This window comes from Bombyx mori, chromosome 2, assembly GCF_030269925.1.
Source record: "Bombyx mori chromosome 2, ASM3026992v2".
Classification (NCBI taxonomy): domain Eukaryota; kingdom Metazoa; phylum Arthropoda; class Insecta; order Lepidoptera; family Bombycidae; genus Bombyx; species Bombyx mori.
The window spans coordinates 4,195,527-4,223,062 of record NC_085108.1 but is presented as its reverse complement, the minus strand read 5'-3'; the positions used below and the strand labels follow the sequence as shown (position 1 = coordinate 4,223,062).

Genomic DNA, 27,536 nt, shown 5'->3' with positions numbered 1-27,536 from the left:
AGCCAGAACCGTGCTTCGCAGAATCTACCACCGGATCGGAAATGCGACCCACTCAGAAGATCCGGCGAGAAACTCAGTGGGCTGTGTCTGTGGGTTAATTTACTCGCCGAGCCCTTCGTCGCAAGAGACGGGTTTGCCGAGAACGATGACCGGTGCTAGGGGTATCTAAAAGCAACGTTAGTGGATCAGGAGGATCCGAGACGACGTGTAATGACGACGATGCTTTTACACATTCAACATTGGTAAATTACCCCATTTCATTACCGACAGTCGATACTTCCACAGCATTAGTTACTCGCAACACTATAATTAATAAAACAACATATGAACTGTATAGTTTTTTTATTTATTAGTTTCGTTATAAAATCGCTAATATTCAACGTTAAAAGCAATAAATAACAAAATTCAACAAACACTATTCACTTGACTCCCACTATATACATGAGAATTCTTAGAGCGCTCCTTCGTCAGATTCTATCGTAATCGATATCGATAAACTTTCAATTTCGAATAATGATTCGCATCACTAAAAAAACTAGAACCATATTATTCAATCTAAGCGATCGGACATAAACACATTATTAGTGTTTAGCACAGAGTCTGGTTTATCGATAACGAACATCACGATCAAATATACATCATAAGAATTCTATTATTTTAACAAATTTTTATCGTCTTCAAAACACCGTGACAAACGAGCCAAACCGAAAAGTATCAAAATTTTATTTCATTTGAACCACTCCGTGATCATGATTTTTTTCTTAAATAAAATACAACGAAACGCTAATAGGAAATAATGTGCAGACAAGCATCGAGAGATTTGAAAAGCGAACAATAAATTTTATTTTACTGTGAACATTGCGAGCGTATAATTCATTGTCTTTATTAAATCTTAACCTAACCTTAAAATATGACAGATGACAATTTCTCGACAATCCCTCTTTTGACAGTTTTCAAAGCTTTTTGAAGTTTAATAAAAGCTTCATTTTTATTATCTCCTATTAGCATTCAAATTTATATGTACTTACAAATTAAAGTCTCATTTTTAACAAAATATATGCATTAAGCTGTATTAAAAACGATAAATCATAAAAATATACCATAATTTATTTTAAGTGTCAAGTTTTTATTTTTATTAAACGAAATGTTTTAATGAAGTGAAGAAACATTATTTTTATTTTCTTAAAATAATATAATAAAGAAATTAAATTAACACAAAACGTGAAGTCTAAATATACACAGAGCATTGTTAATATTCAAGGAATGTCTAGGGAATTAATTTTATTTAATTGGAACATGAAAATTAAAAAGTTGACGAAATCATCCAATTTTTCGACATCTCTGTCTCACTTAAATGCAAAATTTAAATAGGATGAAACCAACGAATGATTTTCGAATTGACTAGAAAGAAGCGTGGATTGAGTATAATTTAATGTTTTTATTTCGCCGCAAACGATATTAGTATTCAGATAGTATAATATATTAGTGTAGTGGTTAATATCGATATTTTAGTATATCGATTAAATATATCAAATATATATATATATATTTTTATTGCTTAGCTGGATGGACGAGCTCACAGCCCACCTGATGTTAAGTGGTTACTGGAGCCCATAGACATCTACAACGTAAATACGCCACCCATCTAGAGATATAAGTTCTAAGGTCTCAGTATAGTTACAACGGCTACCCCACCCTTCGAACCGAAACGTATTACTGCTTCGCGGCGGAAATAGGCGGGGTGGTGGTACCTACCCGTGCGGACTCCCAAGACGTCCTACCACCAGCATATAGATTTTAGTTTGGATTTGAAACAACACAATAGCGATTAATTTCCAAAATAGCAGAATCTGTCTGACGACTGAATTCTAAACTTATAATAAACAAAATTAACGTTAGCTTATTCGTATCGTATGCGTTCGCGTATCGTTCGCTCGGGACGAAACCAGTTGTTCTTGATACTTGTAAGTGCCAAGTATCAACGCGAGTCGATCCACTGAAATGTTTTCAGTGCAGTTTGGAGCTAGCAAAGTGGTGCCTCGTTAAAACGAAATAAACTTCTGCCTTCATATGGCTCTGCACTTAAAAAAATCACATAGCTCCAATTGATAGCAGGATTCGAGAAAAAGAACATAATTCGACGCTTGAAAGGCAAACGTGACTAAGCGACAATGCGTGAACTTTACAGTAGACTAATTTAAAGTTGAAATACCTGAAAACAAAATTTATTTTAACGAATCCAGCTGTAGTCGAATCTAGCTAGTAGCTGTAGGATTGAAATTATTTTAATAGACCTAGAAATATATTTTTCTTGCGCATCGAATATGGTTATTGCCTATCATTTATGTACGAAGCAGTTATTGTCGCTTAGTCACTTTTGCCTTTCAAGCGTCGATTATATGGACGGTTTAGTGACAATCGCTAGGGAAATTAGCAAATTCTTCATACATTACACCTTCATCGTGCTCTTAACGTATTTAACTAGCGCAAAATCACTATCGTGATGTAACTGGTGCAACCAGCTTATGTCGAATTCGAAGATATTTTGGTTTGACGCTAAATTTTTAAACAAATTTACACGGATATTTAACATTATCGTTTCATTAACAATTGACAAAACTATTATATAGTTGATTAATGAACATAACCACTGAGTTTCTCGCCGGATCTTCTCAGTGGGTCGCGATTCCGATCTGGTAGTAAATTCAGCGAAGCACTGCTCTTGTTAAGGCTAGTGTTATCAATTCACTGAAGTTGAGCCCGTGAGCTCACCTACCGGTTGGAATAACCACTTAGTCTACCAACGGTTAGGTAGGGGAAAAGATGAGCATGATTTTAGATATTATACGTAATTAATTAATATATATATTTTTAATGAACACAGCAGTGCCTTAAATAGAGTATTGTATAAGTCAATCGTAAAATTCATTATTAATTTACTTATATCTTTTTATTGGCGTTTTAATTGTCGTTAAGAAGACATTATTATAACATTGGAATCGATAAATAGTACATCATTAGTTCATATCGATACCGCTGATACGTTTCACGTGATCAAAGTTTATTACACAAAGGTTTCGTTTGTTAGAATGAATTTAGCTTAAAGCTCTTGATCATGTAAAATAGGGTTGTCAAAAACATAGTTACTCTAAAAAAAAAATTTTGATTTGACAACCCTGAACGTGCAAATCGGACTTGGATGTTGTGATTTCATTTTTCTCGCCATCGAGTTAAACTAGAGCTGCTTTTGACGTTTAGTTTTCAGTCTGAACAAACATTTATTTAAACACCTAAAATATTTACAGACCAAGCAACCACGCAACGCAACAGCCCAATTACTTTCTCGGCGGATCTTCTCTGTGGGTCGCGTTTCCGATCCAATGGTAGACTCTGTGAAGCACTGCTCTTGCTGGGGCTAGTGTTAGGTTAGGTTAGGTTAGAGCAGGGGAGTCGTTTAGTGGGTGGGCCCTAAAACCCTTGGGCCCGCGATCTGCTCACAGCACCATGCAGATCGTTGAGTCTCACATAGCCCGCGCGCCCCTTTTGCGCGGGGACCTCGTAGGAGGTTCGGCCCCAGGCCAGGAAAAAAAAAAAGAGGTTAGGGCCCCGTGAGCTCACCTACTAATTCTGTGAATCTATCATAACCTCTCGAGGTTACTAGAGTAGGTAGGAAAAACAAAAAAGCAGCGCAACTACAACCGACGACCCTAACAAGAGTGTCTGACTAAGAAAAAGATATTTATAGATATATTTATACCTAACATACAAAAAAAAAGGATAGAACCTGGGAGACAAACATTCAAAAGACACATGACTCCGGTGTGGTCGAGAGAATGAGTTTACAAACGAGAAAGGAATCAATTTGATTTTACTTTAATTAGAACGTTACTTCTCGTCTTCAGATATTAAAATGAAAGAATTTTAGCGAACTGTGACGTAACTAACATCAGATGACAAATTCGAGCGTATTGAAGGTAGTTTGAAAACAATTCGTGATCCCAACGTTAGATTGGCAAGGCGAATACCAATAACTTGTCTCACTATTCAATATTTTTAGGCCTTTATATTAAAATTTCGAGGTGACTTCCGTTAAAATCTTTTATTTCCAGATCGAATCACATGAGATCGTATACTATTGCATTGTATAAGTTAAGTAACACGCCAGTTAATGTAATCAAATCAAAAGAAAAGTATCTCTTCATCGATAGTTTGGGGCGCGAATCGGTGACTTGTAGAGTCAGAACAGTTGCACCCCATAGTCACTAGATGGCGTTGTACTGTCCGTGTTGATTGCACTGAAATCCCTCCAACAATATGCTTATGGTACTTAAATAGGAGCAGGGATAATAAGAAAAGTGACTGGACCGTGTTATCAGAGGCAATTGAGCTAAAACTGAATAAAAAAACCAATAGACAATTTATTCACGTTCACGGGGAAGCGGTCAAAGCAAAACATGATTTAATAACGCTATCATTTTTTTAACACGAATCACAACGCGTGACATCATCCGTGGCTAATCGTTGTATAATAGAGTTGATAAGTTATTTACAGGTTTATTTTATAGCCTTACATTAATATAGGTTGGTTTAGAGGAATTTTGGGAAGCATAGAGTCAGCCGGTTCGCCATTGTGAAGGTCTTGTTTCAAATAAACGATCACTTGAAATTTAGCTTCAAATTTCGCCTTTTCACTTCGACATTGCATTTTGTTCAAATTGCCCTTAATCAATATTCATGAATGAATCATGAATTTTGCGGTTTTAACGGGTGTTTAGTATTTCATAGGGTCGTGTGACAAATGACGATCAAAAAAAATCGTTCCTTTTTTTTTGACGATCAATAAAATCGATTCTAACACCTAATCGATTTTGGATAAATCGCGACGTAAAAAGCTAATTTATTGCTCAATTAAAGGCACGCGTAATGTTTCAAAGAAAAATCGTTTGGATATCGAATCGATACGATACTCGATATTTAAAAACAAAACGAAAATGTTTGGTCACAGGCAACCCAACGTTGGACGAAACAAAAGAATTGATACTTTACATTCTTGACCAGTTTTCGAGTATCGAAATGGAAGTACATGTACCTATATAGTAATGTACGAGGTTTAATCTAGTATTTTATTGCTTATATGGTCGGACCAAATAGCGGAGGAACTGGGGATACCTATCAGCGACGCACTCCACCGGGCTGCAGGGTGGGATCGATGGAGACAGTTGGTTGACGAAATCGGACAGAGTCACGATCCTCAGCAGTGAGGAACCGATCGAAGAGAGAGAGATGGTTGGACGAGCACACAGCCTACCTGGTGTTAAGTGGTTAACGGAGCACATAGACATCTACAACGTAAATGCGCCACCCAACTTGAGATATAAGTTCCAAGGTCTCAGTATAGTTACAACAAATTCAAGCTTGACCATCTCGTGGCCTCTGGTAATGTACTTCGGGCCCAGATTCAATCCACAATCACAGTACATTGGTTACAGATATATGCCGTTTGGTATTTTGATCATTTGTATGTACCCAAAAACCACCCAAGTGAAATTTTATATTTTTAAACCAAATTTACAATATTTATTAGAATCATACGACAAGAAAATTCGGGGAACGAAATTCATGTCTCAAACTTCTTTAGTTAGTACTTCAGTCACATTATGTATTTATTTATTAGATAAGATTTTTTTCTTCAATTCTAAGATATTTGGGACATAGCAATATATTTTAACGTCGATTTAAATACTAAATTAAACCTCGTATATATTTATTAATTACATTAAATAACTACAACGAACAGGAGGATGAATTTACAACAATATTAACGAGTAAAATCTTGATACTTTACTTGATATTCTTCTGCAAAAAAATACAGAAAGGATCAAGACTACAGTCGTTGTTAATCTTCTATCTAATGTAAACTCACACAAGACAGGGACAAACGTAGAATAAATATGAGAATAGTCTTGATACTTTAATTAGATTCAGTCTTCTTTTTTTTCTTCGTCGGATTTCGGGTCCGCCTCAACCGGGGAGGGGGGACGATCCGACTCGCTCATCGATTCTGGAAAAAATAATTGTGCCTAATAAATAATATAATATATATTGAAACTGTTATTTTAATCCATTTAAATTGGCTGAAAAGTTTACAAATCGCTTGATACTAGGCACCTTGAGATATAAGGTTTTGAATCGAGACCTCAAGCGATAGAGTCTAAAATGATTTATACAGGATATTAATATATAGATCATTTAATCACTATTACTGTCTGACTGTAGAAGATGCCAGTTTTTTTTTTCCTACGTTATAGCCTAAGGGGCTATTCGACCATCACGAGAACGAGTAGGTGAGCTCACGGGCTCAACTTGACAGAATTTGCTAATACTAACCCTAGCGATAGCAGTGCTTCGCAGAATCTACCACTGGAACAGAATCGCGACCCACTGACAAGATCCGGCGAGAAACTCAGTGGGCTTCACGATGCATCTTTTTTTATACAACTAGTTGTAATCACAGATTTATAGTCTTAATTTGTTCCCGACAATTCGACGTGTTGCCAGCGCCATGATCAAGCGTCGACTGGAGACTGCGGGTAGGATGTCCGAAATATAAAATCTGTCTACCCGCTTTCAGAAACGTTTTCCACTCGTCTACAATATACACTGAAGTCGACCGAAGACCAACTTATATTTGTTAAATAACCGTTTTCATACATTTTTATAGTTAGATGTCGAAACGCAAACCTGTGTTTTTTCTATCACCACAGTCACGGATTCGCTATTCCTATAGTAAATATAACATACAATGGTCGAAACTTTTTTTTTATTGCATAGGTTGGTGGACGAGCTCACAGCCCACCTGGTGTTAAGTGGTTACCGGAACCCATAGCCCTCTACAACGTAAATGCCGCCACCCACGTTTAGATATGAGTTCTAAGGTCTCAGTATAGTTACCACCGCTGTCGCCCCCTTCAAGCCGAAACGCATTACTGCTTCACAGAAATAGGTAGGATGGTGGTACCTACCCGTGCGGACTCACAAAACGTCCTACCACCAGTAAAAGCTTCTATAGTTAAACTGTTACTTACTTAGTATTATGTTTTAGCCTCCAATTACGTCATACGCCACGAAATGCTTTAGGAATGAGGGCTACCGACTCTCTGTTGCCTAACTAAGCAGTAGGAATAGGCAGGACCGCCAATCGCGAGTGCTGATGATGTAAGGTAAAGTACGCAATTATACTCACTCTCAAAATTATTACAATGATTTCCTCCATTCTTCTCGTCTTCGCTTTCACTTCCGGAACTGGCTACCGAAGAATCGTCACTTCCACCTGTCGTAAAGAAAGAAATCATTTTATATTTCATAATTCTCTGAAGTTTAATTAGTTGCGATGCGCGCCATCTATCGTTCGAGGACGGTACTATGACAAAACTAAACAGTACTTCAATTCATTCGAATGAACGTTGATCGTATCCGACAGAGCCCTGATTTTTTTTATCGCTTATATGGGTGGACGAGCGCACAGCCCACCTGGTGTTAAGCGGTTACTGGAGCCCATAGACATCTACAACGAAATTGAAATATAAGTTCTAAGGTCTCAAGTATAGTTACAACGGCTGCCCCACCCTTCGAACCGAAACGCATTACTGCTTCACGGCAGAAATAGGTAGGGTGGTGGTACCTTTTAAAGCGGTGGTAAGTTTTATTATTTAAGTATTAAAGTTTCATTGCCAATACTAAAATGTTTATATTTTGCACTAGTGGATTCCATAATAAGTTACGCTCTTGATTGCTATGGATTAACATTTAAAACATACATAGATAAAATAGAATCATTGCCAACAAGATTTTTAAAATTACTCGTAAATAAAAAGACAAAGAATCAATGTAAAGGAGATTACTCTAAAACTCTATAAAATATGTAAAATTTTACCGGCTAGCCTGAAACATAAATATCTTCTACTTGTAAACAATCATAGTAAACAGGATCGTTTAACTAACTTGGTGCAACATAAAACTGGCACAAGGTCAATGTCCAAAGGAAAATTTGAAATACCCATGATACAAAATTACTATGAAGATAGAACGTTAAAAAAACGTGCTCCATACTTACTCAATAGTTTACCCGAGGACATAAGACGTGAGCCTATACTTGCTAAATTTAAAAGCTTATTAAAAAAAACATTTGTTAAATACGTTGTAACCATTTCCGTAAATTAATTGTGTTATTATAGTATAACTTAGTTGAATGGTTTATACGCTATGTTTGTATAAAGCAGTTTGACTGCAGGTAACTCACCTGCAGTCAAACTGCGTAAGCAGTTTTGTGGTGCATGTTTTGAATGTAAGTGTAACTTTTTATGAATAAATATATTACATACATACTACCCGTGCGGACTCACAAGAGGTCCTACCACCATTACATATATAATGAATGAACTGACCGTGCATCCTCCTTACGGCCGGCGGCAGCGCCTTCGGGCTCAGCAGCGGCGCGGCCGGCCTCTGCTTCCGCGCCGGGTTGAGACGCCCGCAGTACGCGCACACGTACGACACGTACTCGTACTCTTCGGCCATCGCCATGCCTGACACGGGTAGGTATAGAGCTTCTCAGTACTGTTGCCGGCTACTCAGCAATAACAACCGATTCGCGTGTACATAGCGCATATGCCAACCCAACCCAAGAAAAGTGTTTTAACCGACTTAAAAAAAGATGGAGGTTCTCAATTCGACTATGTTTTTCTGTTTGTTCGTTACCTCATAACTTTTGACTGGGTGAAACGATTTTGATGATTTTGAAGTGAAACTTCTTTAAGCGCATGAGGGTAAATTTTTTACAGATGTAACGTCACGCAGGTATGCAACGGAAGTATCGAAAAAGAGAGAGAGAGCGATCGAGACCGATTGAGAGAGAGTAAGACAGGGCGAACGTAGCATGAAGCAACTAGCCATGGAGTGAGAGTTGGGAGCAAGCAAGTGAGAAAGATCGAGAGAAAAAGTGAGACAGAGCGAACGTCGTATCACGCACAGTGCCATGGAGCGAGAGGTGGGAGAGAGCTATAGTGAAAAAGATTGAACGAGAGAGAGAATAAGGGATATCGAGAAATAATACACGCTAATTTGGTTTGTGTATTCGTTCACTAGTTAATTACTTTTAATACAGCGCCATCTATGAATTTTTTTTAATACTAACGTGTGTATGAAACCTCTTGTAGGGAATTTCAATTTAGGATTATACGTAAAGTTAAAATATCAATTCACAGAGGGCGCTACCTCATACTATAAAAGTTGATTTACAATTATTTACTAATGACAAAATTTTACATATATGTACTTAGACATTTAGGATAATTGTATTTTAATTTTTGAAGGTTTCACTTCTACCACGTGTGAATTGCACACATTTTGTTTTTTTTATTAGAAATCTGACGCTTCCCATGTGGTCCCATTTCAATCGTTATTTTTTTTCATTTTTTTTATTTCCCGTGTAGGTAGAGGAGCATACGGCCCACCTGATGGTGAGTGGTTACCGTCGCCCATGGACTCCAGCAATGCCAGGGGCAAAGCCAAGCCGCTGCCTACCGTTAAATATATCATAAATCGTATCATATATCGCACCTTTAGAATTATATAGACCCAATCAAAAAAATGTGTTCTTGGAAAACATCGACATAAAAATTTCAAACCGAAAAGTCGTAGTGAAAGAGACCGATAGATAAGTTTGTCTCTATCTACTAAGCTACTTTTGTTCATTTCAATATTAAGAGTTGTTGGAAACCCAACAAATTGGTATGAAACCTTTTTTATTATTGTGGTTACATACATTACATTTGAATTTTGAATTTTGGAATGTCTTAGTTTTGTAATTCTCTTTTCATCCGTGCTATTGTACGCGATTTATAAAATTCTAAAAATACACAAATTTTATACGTGCAATCCTCGCGAGTTTATTTATCAAGTTCCTTGCCCATCCTAATCATACAGTCCACTACAAGAGTCGCTGCAAGCGGTCGTTCTAATTAATTTTTTTTATTAAAGTCGATATCCAAAAATTTCGATATAAGTCTCTATAATTCTAAAGGTGCGATATATCGAGGACTGAAAGGAAAATTTGTTTTAAACGACATTCCGCTTAATACGCGAAATTTATCTTTATAATCAAAAGTTCGTTTTATTTGGTATCAGCATCAACAGTTCGATGTTTACAATTGAACTTCAATTAAAGGACACGGGCCATTTTCGGCCCAGCTACTCGTGCTCTCAAGGATATTAATGAAATGTCTATAGAAAATAAATAATAGCTTAAAAAAACTAACAAAATAGGTAGGCTCCTTTTATAGAAAATCCAACTAAAAAATAGAAAATAAATTTTAATAAATTTGAATTCAAAATAGTGTAAGAAAAAATTATTTTTATTGTAAAAAAAAGCGTGGGGTGCTTTTCAGGATATTATCAAAATAACCCTTCTACTCATATCTGTTCATAAAATATTTATAACTACTGATACCATGCACCCAAATCATTTTTTCTTACACTATTTTTAATTCAAATTTATTAAAATTTGATTGTCTATTTGGATTTTCTATAAAAGCGTATTTTGTTAGTTTTTTTTAAACTATAATATTATTTATTTAATTTTCAATGTCCCCTTACCGTTGTGCGAGAAGCATTCCCTGCATATCAGCGCCATCCGATGATTCGGTCCGTCCTTGAGAAGATAGTCCACCACTTTGTCGAGAGCAGACCGGTCCTTGTCGAGCAGTGGCCTGGGCAACTGGTCCGACTGTGGAATATAAGGCACTAATTTATCATCATCATCATCATCATCGTCAGCGTCATCGTCATCGTCATCATCACCATCATCATCATCTCAGCCTGTCTACTGTCCACTGCTGAACATAGGCTCTCCGACTGATGTCCAGTGCGGCCGGTCCGTTGCCACCTGCATCCAACATGACCCAGTAATTTTCACCAGGTCGTCGGTCCTCTGGTAGGTGGTTGTCCCACATTGCGCTTGCCAGTACGTGGTCTCCACTAGAAGAACTTTCTGCCCCATCGGCCGTCCTATCTTCGCGCTATGTGACCTGCCCACTGCCACTTCAGCTTGCTAATCTTACGGGATATGTCAGAGAAGCTATGGTTCTTCTACGGATCTCCTCGTGTCTGATTCGATCTCGTAGAGAAATACCAAGCATAGCCCTCTCCATACCTCGGTGCGCGACACTGAGTATTAAATATTTATTTCAATATTTTTTTTATCTACTTCGAACTTACTATTACTTACTTATTATAATTTAATTTATTATTACTTAATATTAAAATTATAATATTAAATATATATATAAATATAATATTAAATATATCATCATCATTATCCTGCCCTTCTCCCAGTTACCTGGGGTCGGCGCAACATGTTTTCTCCTTCCATACTCTTCTATCATATACCATTTCTTCGCTCACTCCCTTCTTACCCATATCGTCTTTCACGCAATCCATCCATTCCTTCTTAGGTCTACCTCTTCCTCTATATCCTTCAACATTCATAGTTAACACTCTCTCACCAACCTCATTTACATTTCGTCTCATCACACGTCCATACAATCCCAAACGCGCACTCCTCAGCTTCTCTGTCACAGGTGCCACTTTCAGACTTCCTCTAACATATTCATTCCGTATTCTATCCATTCTCGTTACTCCATACATCCATCGCAACATTCGCATCTCTGATGCATGCAATCGCCTTTCATCCGCCACTTTAGTGGTCCAACAAGCTGATCCATACAAGACGGCAGGCCTTACTAAGGTCTTATATATCTTCCCTTTTAGGGGAACCTTTATTATTCCCTTCCCTTCCTTCTCTTTACTTAATATATATTATTACTTATTATAATTTACTATTCGAACACTGATACAGTTGCATCGCTCGATGCGAATAAGCCGGGCGTCTTGTCCTTTAGGCCACGACGACTTCAATCACTGAATCGAGATTTGGCCTCCCAAGTCCCCAAGGGGGGTACCAAAGTTGGCCGGATTTTTCTAGAAAAACAAGCTTCTAACTTACTCTAAGACGCGGTCCTTTGTACAGAGCATTCGGCGTGTTGTTTATAGCCAACATGTTCATTTTATTCGGTATGGGCGTCGAAGTCTGCAACGCTAGCTGTCTCTGCCTTAACTGTCCCGGTGTTGCTGGAAACAGACACTGTTCGATATTCAAATGCTCAAGAGTTGCCAACGTTTTTTGGATGATACGACTTTAGGGGTGAATAAAAGGGGAGGGGTGTAAATGCTACGAACGTGCAGTTCTAGCTGTCGGTGACCTGACCTTGTCATGTAAGGTCATGTAACATAAAAAAAATTGATCATAAAATGTTAGAGGGATTAATTTTAAGCAGCTTGTCAGACCGATAGATATAAAAGAGTTCCTGAAGCGATAATCTATATATTAATACGTGAAGCAAAAACTTTGTACCCCATTTTACGAAAATTGCGCAGACAGAGGGGTGTGAAATTTCCCATACTTAAAGAGAATATAGAGAAGGAGTGCAGAATGATAATACTTTTTTTTTAATAATGCATTAATAATACATTAAATCGATAAAAAACATTACACACACTACCACGAATTTGACACACACACACATATATATACTCTTTGTTTATTGTCAAAGTTTTGTTGTTGCTTAAAGTCTGTGGTCAAATTGAGAATAGGTTAATATTGTTTAACTTTAATATTATTTGTCTATACTGTGGTCTTAGGGTAATCTGTGAATAAAGAAGTTTAATGGTATTTGACAATAGAACCTTAATAATGTTCAAACTTATAATTTCAATCAATTATAGTCAAATTTCGACAACTTTTTTTTTATTGCTTAGATGGATGTACGAGCTCACAGCCGAGTTAAGTGGTTACTGGAGCCCATAGACATATACAACGTAAATGCGCCACACACCTCGAGATATAAGTTCTAAGGTCTCAGTATAGTTACAACGGCTACCCCCACCCTTCGAACCGAAACGCATTACTGCTTCACGACGGAAATAGGCGGGGCGGTGGTACCTACCCGGCGGGGCCACTAGTAATACATAATGACCAAACATAAATATTTGCGCTAACGTTATTCGGCATTTCGTGAGCCGGAAATGTAAAGTGTACAAATCGTTTGACCTGCCTCGCTCACGTATGCTACACTTTATTCCCTGTTTGCATTCCATTGCGCAGTTTAAACAAAACTTTTATACTGATTAAGGAATAGTAGATCTAATGTGTTTTTTGTTATGCGTCTTTAAACTACGAAAAAAACCCACACGTAATTATTAAACATTACGATACAGTGAGAAGATGAAGATCAAATGATGACACGGGAACACGAAAGTCGGATGTGGCAATTCTCAAAACTGTACATACAGGTAGTTTTCCAATTATAGCACAAGAGCGCATTATGCGGCATAATGCTCAACGTTGAATGTTCCAACTACAGCAACTCGAAGCACAATCGAGCACTCTCAAAAGTACTGCTCTCGCGTGATACTCGCAATCGATACCGACTCAGTGACAGAAAATTTACAAGTGTTTTTTCTTTAAGCTGGCATTGATCGAAATTTTGTTTATATTATCGTTAGTAATACTATTTAATGTTGAAAAAAATTGTAAGGCTTTCGTTTCGTCGTAGTTTCTTAGAAATAATCAATGTTGATTAAAACTGTGCTAACTTAGCGCACTCTGCTGATGCATTTGAAAACAAATTCACGTTCCAATTAAGCTTCAGCATAATTCGGCATTGTGCGTCACTGAGTCGTATTATGCTCTGTAATTGGAAAACTACCACAGTCTTCGCGGTAAATTCTAAACTAAACAATAAGCACGCCAATCGGTCGTCACGTTTGAATCCATCGACACATGACATCACAGACACATCGATTACAAAAATATAAGCCAAGAAACAGGCAACCGAGTACCTTTTTTCGAACTTTCCCGAACTTTAGGAAAAGGGGCGACAAAATAATATTCTACGAGCATGGAAACAAAAGTAAGGCCTATTGTGGGCGCGGAACTAGTTGGCCGCGCCTTTGGTATGTCAGCGGTGGGACGGAGAGGTGGGGGCGCTTGCTGTCATTACTGATATGAGATTTGATAATCTCTCTCTCTCTTCGATCGGTCCCTCACTGCTGAGGATCGTGACTCCGTCCGATTCCGTCAACCAGCTGTCTCCATCGATCCCGTTCTGTAGCTTGATGAGGTGCGTCGCTTACAGGTACCCTCAGTTCCTCCGCTATTTGGTCCGACCATCGTTTGGGACCTCTACCCCTAGACCTTTTTCCCTCTATTTTACCGTCACCACAAGGCGTTCCAAATAGCTGGTATCCCTGCGTGCAACATGACCAAAATCCCGCAATATTCTTTGTAGGCAGGTTATGGATAGACGGTGAGTCTTTTCTATTTTTAACTGCCTGAAAATAGAGATGTAGGTGCGGCGGGCCGTCCATGGTATTCGTAGCATGCCTCAACCCAAAGCGACCGGCTTTACCGAACTTACCGAATCGGTAACAAACATTTGGCATACATAAAACTATGAATTACAAAAGCAAAATGCAACAGAGTAGGTGGGTAGTCAAGTAATTTAATAGAGAAATATAAATTCTACTAAATGACAATAAGGTCGTATTTACAGTGGATTCTACCTGGGGGTGAACTAGGAAGATTACCGGGTACGTTCAGGGTTGGTACGAACGGCTTCAACGATTTCGACTGGTCGTCTGGACTTCCGTATTTGTCAAGGATTTCTTTGGCAACCTGGAATTTTGAAAAAAAATATGTTAGTATGATGTAGAAAAAAATTGTTACCTTAATTATTTCACAACAATATTTTCTTAGTTTATCCTGAGTACGTTTGTCTTTGGTGTATTTTAATTTTTTAATTGCATAGATGGGTGGACGAGCTCACAGCCCACCTGGTGTTAAGCGGTTACTGGAGCCCATAGACATCTACAACGTAAATGCGCCACCCACCTTGAGATATAAGTTCTAAGGTCTCATGTATACTTACAACGGCTGCCCCACCCTTCAAACCGAAGCGCAATACTGCTTCACGGCAGAAATAGGCAGGGTGGTGGTACCCACCCACGCGAACTCACAATAGGTCCTACCACCATTTTTATTTACAATAAATATATTTGAATAGTATCAAACGTACCTTAATATTTTGAAGAGCATTAAAAACAATTTAAACAGAAATGGATTGCCGCTGGTGGTGGTGTCCATGCCATTGATGATTAGAGCTCCAGGTTAACAGGCCTCCTCATCATTTTTATGAACATCGTCATCTGCTTTTTTTGCCTACCTATGCTGATGATAGCCTTGAGAGGCTATTTCAGCGTAACCTTAACTAGTAGGTGAGCTCACGGGGCTCAAGCCTGACGACGTTGCTAACACGAACCCTAGCAAGAGCCGTGCTTCGCAGAATCTACCACCGGAGCGGAAACGCGACCCACTGAAAAGATCCGGCGAGAAACTCAGTGGGCTCGTCATCAGCATCTATCTCCTTACCTTATATGTCTCTGTGTTCATCACCTCTTCCAATATCTTCTTTTTATCCTCCCTCATTTTGCTTAACTTCATCCTGTTCTTGTTTATCATCCAATTATAATACCAGGATATTGATGACCGTAAGAATATCACACTGAAAAAAGAATACAATTATTCTTCATTAAATGTCTCCTACCGAGATACTGTTAGGCATTCCTAGCATCGGTCTGCGTTCGCTTAACCCAAAACCACAATGGACTGAGTTTCTCGCCGGACCTTCTCAGTGGTCCTCCTCAGTGGACTTTTTGTTGTCGTTGTGGCCTAAAGGATAAGACGTCCGGTGCATTCGTGTTGAGCGATGCACCGATGTTCGAATCCCAGGCGGGTACCAATTTTTCTAATGAAATACGTACTCAACAAATCTTCACGATTGACTTCCGCGGTGAAGCAATAACATCGTGTAATAAAAATCAAACCCGCAAAATTATAATTTGCATAATTACTGGTGGTAGGACCTCTTGTGAGTCCGCGCGGGTAGGTACCACCGCCTTGCCTATTTCTGCCGTGAAGCAGTAATGCGTTTCGGTCTGAAGGGTAGGGCAGCCGTTGTAACTATATTGAGATTTTAGAACTTATATCTCAAGGTGGGTGGCGCATTTACGTTGTAGATGTCTATGGGCTCCAGTAACCACTTAACACCAGGTGGGCTCTGAGCTCGTCCACCCATATTAGCAATTAAAAAAAAAGTGGGTCGCGATTTCGATCCAGTGGTAAGTTCAGAGATACCAACCCGTGCGGGCCAATAAAAAGCCCTAACTCCCGCCCACTGCACGCTTTAACCAAGAGTGACTCGCAAGGGATGAACTGACAAACACCTGAATAAATTAACTCCATACTCACAGCACGGGCAAAACCAGTAAAGGCGAGGCATACAGCAACGAATGCAACCAATACTGACTCCTCCCCACGTACATGTAGTAGTAAAGGACCGCAAATAACACGTATAGACCCACTGAATACGCCATAACGTATCCTATAACGCGTTTGTGGGTTTGCTCCTTGTATTGGCCATCTCTTTCTATGCTTTTTATATCGTTTTCTAGTCGTTCGAGTATTTCTGTTGTTGTTTTCTTGCGCTGGAACAAAAGAAAACTTAACGTAAATTCTGGTATGGAACGCGAGCGCTCCAATTAATCTTTTTCTTCTTCTAAATCGTGTCACTCTTGACCGAGTGGTCGTGATAGGGACGTAGTGTTGGAGGGGGCAGACTTGACATGTCTGCACTCATTTAACCTCTTACTGTAGTTTTAATTTGGTCAGTCTACTAAATAATTCAGATGTATATAAAAAACCGAACACCGATGAGGTAATTCACATGTGGTCGCGATCCTCAGCAGCGAGGGAACGATGTGGAAGAGAGATAGAAGAAACAATTTGTGTGTACCGCCAAACTCAAACCAAAGATCGGCCAGTACAGTGGACCGGGTTTGACCACATAATCAAGATCGAAAGAGGGCCTCTAGATGGCGATTAAAACGGTGCTATATCAGAGAGCTTTATTGTTATCTTCGATCAGCACTATTGCTATCGCCAAATGTGAAATATAAATATTACATCAAGATGGACATGCCGTTTTAAAAAACCATAAACACGTACGTCATTTTGCTTATATATAACACTAGCTACTACCCGTCCGCTTCGCTGGGAATTTGAAATTAGCATTATTATTTCTCACCCCCACAAAGAACTGGTGTAGGGAGTCCAACACTCATATAAATATTAGCCTATCCATTAAGTACAGGTATTTTCTACATGGATACCAAGTTTCAAGTCAATCGGATGCATGGTTCAGTAGTTATAAGGGAACATCCGTAAAAACCACTCTAGATTTATATATTAGTATAGATTTAACTGTGGTCCGGTCGGTGCGTAGTTAAAATAGCCCCTTAGGAAGCTGCCAATAAGATAAGTTAGGAAAAAAAACCATTAAAATAAGTAATTTTATCAGTCTATTAACGACGGTCCAATTATTAACTTATTCTCAATTCCAAATACATTAAAAACCCGTTCTCCCTATCTACAGTAACTGAAATAGCTGAATATTATTTTACGTACCATCTTCAACGGATATCTCACGAAAGTCGAACACCAGAACAATTACTATTGAATCACGAAACACCCAAAATCTGCGATCTCTTATCTCTTGCACTTTTAAAAACAACAAATTCGTTTTCCTATTGCCGTTCACAATTCAAAAGTCAAAAGTCATTCTTCAATTTCAAATCATCTACATAGTGCTTCGAGTTAGGATGACCTAGATATAAATCGGCCGTGAAAACGTATCGGCTATCGTTAGGCGATTTTGGCATCAATTTTTAAACTTTTTGGTACTAGTCCAAATTTGTATTGTTACTACTAATAGTTTGATTGTATAAATCACTGGGTCACGCTGCACTTGTTTTATTTATCACAACTTGTTTCGCCTATGATCGCATTTCGAAGGTCGAAAATTAGACCAATTTTTAAGGAAAAAGAGTACTTTTATTTTCATGTTCACATGCGTGTTTTTGACGCACATAATCTTCTAAATCATTTTATTGTATATTGCATAACAGCTGTCTCACTCTTCAAGTCGAATTGTCACTGCTTTACAGCAAATTAAGACTGTAGCACCTTCTACCATACATACAGGATACCAAATCTGTAGTTTTTTATTATCATACCCTTTTTAATTATATAATCCATACTAATAACAGGCACTTAATATAGTAATGAATCTAAAAGAACCGCTTCCAGCCGTTTTCAGACAGTAATATCGAAAAATTACCATAGTTGCAATACCATTTGCTGTACAAGAATTTCTGTGCAGCACGCAATGCAATACAAAAAACTGACGGAATCAACGGTTTCTTGTGACGCTACACTGCAGACCTACCTACGAAATAGGTCTACAGTGGTACTACAGGTCTACAGTAGGTATTGAGGTCTACAATGTATTTAAGCCATTTTTTCCTAACATTGCCGTTTTTGTAGCGGAAGTAAAACCGGGCGCCCGAAGGTCTTTCCAGCTTTGGTAGAACTGGTGGGGAACAGAAAAGCCAGGAGTATTTTATTGCTTAGATGGGTGGACGAGCTCACAGCCCACCTGGTGTTAAGTGGTTACTGGAGCATACAGCAACAGCAACAGCAACATAGACATCTACAACGTAAAATGCACCACCCACCTTGAGATATAAGTTCTAAGATCTCAATATAGTAACAACGGCTGTCCTACCCTTCAGACCGAAACCCATTACTGCTTTACGACAGAAATAGGCATTGGATGGCTTTCTAACAGCTGCTCGACCGCCCCAGAAGGCCTAACAGCTCAAAGACAGCTGCTTTGCGCACTAGAGTGGTAATAGCAGCCACTTCCTCACAGGTCGCCCCCTAAACTTCACCGGTGAGGAGTTCAACAACTATCTCTGTTCTTGTTACTGCTACCAGTACTATCCAACAGCACTGAGATTATATCGGGTGGGTCCGTGAAGAATGTGTCTAGAGCATTGACAGTAATTGGCATTAACATTCAACAGCCGGATCAAGTGGGACTGTATTATTCATAACAGTGACATAAACATATTTAGATTCACAATCTGCCAACCAGTATGTTCTAATTATTTCTGAAAGTCATTATCGCACCCGAACCCACAGAACCCACTGAGTTTCTCGCCGGATCTTCTCAGTGGGTCGCGTTTCCGATCCGGTGGTAGATTCTGCGAAGCACTGCTCTTTTTAGGGCCAGTTTTAGCAATGTCCCCAGGCTAGAGACCCGCGAGCTCACCTACTCGCTCGGCAAATCTAGTATGACCCCTCGAGGTAGCAATGTACCCGGTTAGAGACCCGCGAGCTCACCTACTCGCGGGGAAAATCTAATATGACCACTCGAGGTAGCAATGTACCCAGATTAGAGACCCGCGAGCTCAGCTACTCGCTCGGCAAATCTAGTATGACCCCTCGAGGTAGCAATGTACCCAGATTAGAGACCCGTGAGCTCAGCTACTCGCAAGGCAAGTCTAGTATGACCCCTCGAGGTAGCAATGTCCCAAAATTAGAGACCCGTGAGTTCACCTACTCGCTCGGCAAATCTAGTATGACCTCTCGAGGTAGCAATGTACCCAGATTAGAGACCCGTGAGCTCAGCTACTCGCTCGGCAAATCTAGTATGACCCCTCGAGGTCACTAGAATGGGTAGGGATATTATAATCGCTTTTGAATTGATGGATAGACTAGTTATAGCCGTTCTTAAATCGGACCAGACTCACCGAACAGACACTCGGCCATCGTGTATCAAAATAGAAATCTCTTTGAATGCCACCGACCACTCGAAAACGAAATTACGAGCAACGTCATCGAGATTAAACTTTTATAAATAAAAAAAAACGAAAGCATCTGAATATCTATACCAAAAAATTACTAGACCGTGACTCGGACGTTTCGATTGTAAATTGAACTTTATTTAGCTTTAGTAAAGAACGTTTTTTGATTAAACACTCTCAGAGGATCTCAGACACCTGAAAGTGAACGTATTGTGTATGACATTCATACGACTGTTTGTGACTATAGCTCAGCATTTAGATATTTTTTTGTATAGTCTTTACAATGGCTTAGATGAGCAGACAGATAGACACAGGTATCTGTAGACGCGACTCCCAGTATGAAGCTACTAGGAAACATTCAGTTTCAGTAGGTCATCCTAAAAGCACTGATAAAGGTTTTGACAAAATCAAAACGATCCTCCGATAATTATTTTGGTGTATCCCTTTTTTTTCTTTTCTATTGCTTAGATGTGTGGACGAGCTCACAGCCCACCTGATGTTAAGTGGTTACTGGAGCCCATAGACATCTACAACGTAAATGCGCCACACACCTTGAGATATAAGTTCTAAGGTCTCAGTATAGTTACAACGGCTACCCCACCCTTAAAACCGAAACGCATTACTGCTTCACGGCACAAATAGGCGGGGCGGTGGTACCTACCCGTGCGGACTCACAAGAGGTCCTACCACCAGTAATTACGCAAATTATAATTTTTAATAATTTCGATTTAATATTACGTAATAATTCGAATACCTTTAACATCGACGCATTTAATACTCATATATACCTACATATTATTATGTGACATGTGTTTTGGTAGGCAGCGGCTTGGCTCTGCCCCTGGCATTGCTTTAATCCACTCACCATCAGGTGGACCGTATGCTCGTCTGCATACAAGGGGCATAAAAAAAAAAGACGACATATATTGGCCTGTTCGTCGTGGTCTGGCCTGTTAGTATGATCAGATTAAGACGACTGTGGAATCCAGCATCAATGTCGCTATCCACTGCGCGGAGGACAGAAGTGAATGGAAGAACATAGTCCTGACAAAAGTGCTCAGTAAAGGTCACGACCCTCAGAACTGAGGAATACGACGCAGGGAGGATATTGGCTTGAAATAATGGGTTCTTGGCGGATTGCGAACGAATGAACCTGAATTTTATAATGCGATGATAAAAAAAATGTTTTTCTTACTAACAAATATTTATCTATGAAAAATAAATCATTGCGTCAAAATGCGATAAATATGTTCTCTGATTCGATTCTATTGTAATACCGGTCACTCACATTCGCACGAATACGCAAACCCGCAAGTGTAGGACGACATTATTGCTCATTTGGTGAGTGGCCGGCATAAGCATCACATGAAAAGTGGCTCAATCAAGGTAGCAGCGTCAAATCAGCAAAATTCAATATAAAATTATGCAAAATTTGTAGCTTTTTTGTTGCTATTTAGTTGCTAAAACCGCGATTTTGTTGCTTGAGCCGTTCGCGAAAAATCGCAATTACTGCTAACTTCATATAAAGCTAGCATAAAATTTTGATAAATCAATAAATATCGATTCAACTATTGAACCAAAATTTGTTGCTCATTTGTTGCTGCAAGTAAGCACTAACGAAAAAAAAAAAAAAAAAGACCTGACGTATTTTTGAAATTGGCAATGATTTTTTTAAACACATGCTAGCTTGAACTCGACTTGCTAAACAAAAAATGAAAAGAAGATTTAGTTGCTTCATTGAACAATGTTCAAATGGGCCTAAAGAATCAGCAACAAAATAAAAACAAAAAATAGACTGATTCTTACGATCAGCAACAATTTTTTTTGTACATGCCATCTTGAACTTGACTTGCCGAACAGAAAAATGCTAAAAAATTTAGTTGCTACATTGAACAATGTTTAAATGGGCGTAAAGAATCAGCAACGAATCAGCAAATTTTGCATAAATTCATATTGAATTTTGCTGATTTGACGCTGCTACCTTGATAGAGCTATGAAAAGTCGATGCGGAAATCGGCATGGAATACAGAATCGTAATCATCTTCACTTCATTTAACCCCTAATGACGTCACACGTAATGAATAACGTTCGCAACGTTTTGCATAATTGTTATTCATTTTTTCATTGGAAATATAGGGTGAATGACCTCGATCATTATCTGGTATTGACTCAATACTATTCAGTATAATGATTGGAGCCAAGACAAATCATTGTAAATACAGCCCATCTTTAAACATAAGGTGTAAATATAAATTGTATAGTATAACAGGTTTTTTACAGGTGGTAGGACCTCTTGTGAGTCCGCACGGGTAGGTACCACCACCCTGCCTATTTCCGCCGTGAAGCAGTAATGCGTTTCGTTCGAAGGGTGGGGCAGCCGTTGTAACCATATTTGAGACCTCAGAACTTATATCTCAAGGTGGGTGGCGCGTTTACGTTGTGGATGTCTATGGGCTCCAGTAACCACTTAACACCAGGTGGGCTGTGAGCTCGTCCACGCATCTACGCAATAAAAAAAACAAAAACTTATATATATTTACCAGTCTTCTAACCAGAACACATTACTGCTTCCGGATAGATATAAGCAAGACGGACATAAAGTCTGTAACTACCAGTACTGCTTGCTACCCATACGGACACCAGTAAACTACTATTATTATTATTATTACATATAAAGTAAACTATTATTATTAGTATATGTATGGTAATTGCATATATACGTAAATATGTACGTGTGTATCTGTATATATACACATTTCGCTGGATTGGTACACCACGTGTAATTCGTTTCCAAATGATTCTTGTCTACCTGATGGTTGTTTGGAAGAGATCGCTCTTAGCGATAAGACCGCAAATTGTTTTTTTTTTTTTATTGCTTATATGGGTGGACGAGCTCACAGCCCACCTGGTGCTAAGTGGTTACTTGAGCCCATAGACATCCACAACGCAAATGCGCCACCCACCCCGAGATACAAGTTCTAAGGTCTCAGTATAGTTTCACATTGTTTATTACTCTCTCTCTCTCTTTCTAAACTACCCTACAATACAAGTGTTCCTACTATCACTTCGCACCAGGTGAGCCGAGCTGATATTGTCGTCAATGACAAAGCTATAGGTGCTTCGATAATACATACGTCCATACCTTTCGTAACCTTAGATATTACATAGCAGATACGTGTCAATCAAATATGATAGGTACTTGAAATTTAAAAATCTTTATCTATTATTTACACGCAAAACACCAGCTTTACTTTGACAACTGAAGTATTTTTTATCGTACTATAGACGGTAGACGAGCTTGCGACCCACCCGGAGTTAAGTGGTTACATGTGATCATAGTATCCTTTAAGTTGTCTATACTAATATTATTATTATTATTAATTATAAAGAGGAAAGATTTGTTTGTTTGTTTGTATTGAATAGGCTCCGAAGCTACTGAACCGAGTTGAAAAATTCTTTCACTGTTTGGAAGCTACACTATTCCCGAGTGACATAGGCTATAATCTTTTTTGAAAAAAATTAGGGATCCTTACTAAAACTCCAATAATGTAACTCAAGGTCTAAAAAAATTACCTAAAATATTCTTTACATCGCGTGCGCTGCGAAAACTATTGATGATAGAATAAAATAATGTATTACGACTTTGCAGAACACATTATTATTTACAAAAAGTGTCGCGACAGCATATGTCTTATACTATTATAGTTATGCCGCAATAAGTGTTCTTTTATTTTAAAAAATAAAACAACGTCAAATGTCCTTAAAATTTTTGTTAAAAACCAAACCGGAGCCGAAGCGGGTCGCTAGTAGTGTATAAAGGGAGTGTCAAATCTTTTAACCCTAAATGTATAACAGCTTCGATTCCTTAATAATTCCTTAATTGCGAATCCTTAATATGTTTGGACATATCATCCGTAACGAAAGCTCATTGTAACGATTAATGGTGTAGACCAGCCTTTCCCAAAGTGGCCGATGACGCCCCGTTGTGGGCGCTGCAAGCCTAAAGGAGGAGCGGTTAGAGACACGGAAAAAAGCGGGGGCGTTGTGTAGAGGCTTGGAAGGCGATTTGTAATTTAATCAAGGCGGACTGGGACACCGACTGAGCTCTCGATATAGTGGTTCTTAAGAAGGTGAAAAAATGCAGTAGCCAAAATAAAGTTTGGGAACCCCTGGTGTAGACAGACGGTCAACGCTCTCGCGGCCAATCACCCACAAGATGGGCAGACTTTATTAATAAGTCATCAACAAAGTGTTCCCTTATTGAATGTACACGTACCGCCACCAAGGCATAAAGACAATACATAACCACGACCACTCCGCCAGGAGTATGACAGAGAAGAAGAATAACCGACAGTAGGCTGAATGGCGATATACCATTACACTCAAAAAACGCCCTACTATCAATACCAGTAATACCGCAGTTACATATTTGTGATTTTCATTTTTATTACACGATGGTATGTCTTCATCGTGAAAGTCGTCGGGAGCACTTCTTTCAATATGTCGTGCCGTCGTGATTATTATTTGGATCGTGGCATAGTGATATCACACATTAGGAGTAAGTACACTAGTCACCTTTACTGCGAAGCAGAGGACGCCTCAACCGTTTTAAACTTCAGTCTACCACACGATACAAAAGTAAACTATTATTTGTACAATAAAATTAATACATTCTTGGAATTCCTCGGTGGTGTTCTGAAATGTAATCTATTGTAACATTTTAATATGTAGAAATGTTAGAACAATACACCTAAGGTCGGCCGGTCATTGTCAGTTACACTGAGTTAATTAGAGTACTTTAAAGCATTTCCGTTGTAATAACTTTATTAAATTTGAGAGCTAATGACCGCCGCTAGAAAAGATGAGTTCTTCATTAGAAAATGCTCACTGGAAGACACAGCATGCAGAACCAGCAACGTAAGCCAACAACCTGGTGAAAAACCTTGAGAGACCTATATTCAACAGTAGACGTGTTTTAGCTAAGGACATTTAGCATCACATTTTTACATAAGAAGTGTAATTTTGGGAAGGTTCAACAATTTTCATCTATATAGTAAACAGGAGGCTTAACGTGAAGTACCATTATTATTCACTTTCATGTTTTAGTACTAATATCCAGTTTGTATTTCATGAAATAAATACATTTTTGTGATATTTTCAATTCAATTTTTGTAGTGTGTTCTTATACTTTAGAAAAGGGAAACACTAGCTTTTATGTAGTAGGTTTCCTGTATTTACAAAGTATAATATTACATCTATGTGTTTAAATTTAATAAACAAATTGAAAAACATGTATTATTTTTTGTTTCTCTATTGGTAGGACCTCTTGTGAGTACGCGCGGGTAGGTACCACCGCCCTGCCTATTTCTGCCGTGAAGCAGTAATGCGTTTCGGTTTGAAGGGTGGGGCAGCCGTTGTAGCCATACTGAGATCTTAGAACTTATATCTCAAGGTGGGTGGCGCATTCACGTTGTAGATGTCCATGGGCTCCAGTAACCACTTAACACCAGGTGGGCTGTGAGCTCGTCCACCCATCTAAGCAATAAATAAAAAAAAAGAAATCCCAACATTTTATGGACAAGAGAAGAACAAAAAATATTTGAATTACAATTAAAATATAACAATCATACTTCATTGCCTAATTGTTACTTTATCTGTTAATAGTATATCCAATATGAAATTATAAAATTTAAAGATAACAGTCCATGTTTACACATTAATTAACTATTGACGAAATATTACTTAATGTCCGTACAAACATGCCCCTTTCTTATTTTCCTCTTTAATAACAGGACAAACAAGTTTCCTAAAATCTTTATCTCCGACTGTCAGGATACTAACTAAATTTTAAAGTTTATACACAATTTAGAAAATTTCCCAAGTTATGATTTTTACGCAATTTTCAACATTGTAACATTTTTAAATGTGTATAATAAATTATATAATATAATAAAACAAATGAACTGCTCAATTTGTATTTTTTCACAATTCCACTCTTAAGGAACAATTTGAATATGTTGTATTACTGCCTATTTATAAAAATTTTAATAACAAGACATCCTAATAATCTTATATCAATTTTTTATTTATTATTTGCCGTTAATTTTGTACAATATTATTATTTAAATATTTTTTTTGCCCTAGTAGGCAGACTATCTTACAACCCACCTGATGTTGAGTGGTTACTGTCACTCATGGACATCAGCAATATCAGTGGCAGAGCTGAGCTGCTGCGTACCGTAAATCATATAAGCTAACATCTTCTTCTTAATGTAATACAGAGTAGTCAGCTGTCGATGGATAAATAATCTAATATAACATAAAAATTTTATAAACTCCATTATTAAACTAGGCAGGCTCTTGTCCCTAGTTTGGTAGACCCCCATTTTTCATTGATTCATGAAAAACAACACAGATATAGCTGATCAGAAGAAAAAAACAGTCATAAATATGATTGTTTAGTTGTTTTTATTTTAAGGAAAACATATTATATATATATATATATCTGATACAAACTCTCAATCTCATCTCAATTCCCATCAATACCATTGGTCTTAAGTTTATTGGTGGATTCAAATTAACTGCAGACAACTCTTACCAAATATATGTGTGGTTAAATTTTAGTTAGTTAATAAGTAAGCTAACAGAAAGTTAGTAATTTCTAATTAAATAAAAGATCTGTTTTTCTTTTCGTGAATCCTACATATTATTTCTAACATAAAAAAGTTGGCGTTTCGCTATCGATTACCTCGTGTATATCAATAACATTAATCCGCATATAGTTCGAAGCGAACTAACATTTGAAATGTAGCCAAATGATAATCAAAATAGTCTTTGGTTTCATCTCCAAAAAATGTTTATCAAACTATTACTTACGCGAAATCTTGAAATTATAAGGCCCATTTTTCTTCTATTTAGTCTGGAACTGTTGAAAACAGTAATAAGATAGTTTAATAGCTTTCCGGTACTAAATATACTGCTGGCGCACAACTATGGTGACGAATTGATATAAATTGAAATTATAACCTCAACCAATATTAGTTTATATAAAATTAAAAAGTACTCTATTATTTTTAATTTCAATTACATGTCGCCGCTACGTTTCAAGTCCGTATTTTTACATCGAAATTTTAATGAACTTCAGAAGTTAAATTCGACGAAAACACCGTTCACTTTCTCTACCTCAACAAGCTACATTTGACATTTCACTTGATTGACGTTTTGATTCAGATTTTGTTGACGGATTCCGATCATGAAGTTTCGGGATGAGTAAAGGTAAATTTATTTAAAGGCTCAAATGCCAATAAGGTGACATAAAAGTTCCTAACACAATAAAAATAACTAATTTTTTTTTTTTTTTAATTCTTGTCGAGGTTTTTTATAAAGATTATTTAACGGCTACTTGCGATTTTTGGTTTTAACGATATTTTATAATCCCAATATTTTTTATTTATTGCCTTTGTAGGCAGACGGGCATACGGCCCACCTGATGGTGAGTGGTTACCGTCGCCCATAGACTTCAGCAATGCCAGGGGCAGAGCCAAGCCGCTGCCTACTTTTGAAATATATTCAATATATATTTGTAATGTCATTGTAAGTACATATATATTATAAATAGATATAGATCATACTCAATCATGGCCGCCAATAATGCC

At 38.0% G+C, this 27,536-nt stretch overlaps 1 protein-coding gene across 6 annotated transcripts; it reads right to left on the bottom strand.

The window, feature by feature from the left end:
* Window positions 1-325: 325 nt before the first annotated feature.
* On the bottom strand, window positions 326-27,104 carry LOC101741327 (endoplasmic reticulum junction formation protein lunapark-B). 6 transcript variants are annotated; one of them, XM_038017062.2, is made up of 10 exons: window positions 26,969-27,104; window positions 26,758-26,806; window positions 16,424-16,659; window positions 15,545-15,677; window positions 14,668-14,791; window positions 12,062-12,186; window positions 10,654-10,783; window positions 8,445-8,585; window positions 7,244-7,330; window positions 326-6,061 (listed from the first exon to the last, which is right to left on the bottom strand). In XM_038017062.2, exons 2-10 carry the CDS (start codon window positions 26,782-26,784, stop codon window positions 5,982-5,984), a joined length of 1,083 nt encoding a protein of 360 aa, XP_037872990.1. In that variant the 5' UTR covers window positions 26,785-26,806; window positions 26,969-27,104; the 3' UTR covers window positions 326-5,981. The 6 variants fall into 6 exon arrangements, with proteins under 6 accessions (XP_037872990.1, XP_062529106.1, XP_062529102.1 ...); XM_062673122.1 differs by having other exon boundaries at window positions 14,704-14,791; XM_062673118.1 differs by having other exon boundaries at window positions 14,680-14,791; window positions 26,969-27,100.
* Window positions 27,105-27,536: the final 432 nt, after the last annotated feature.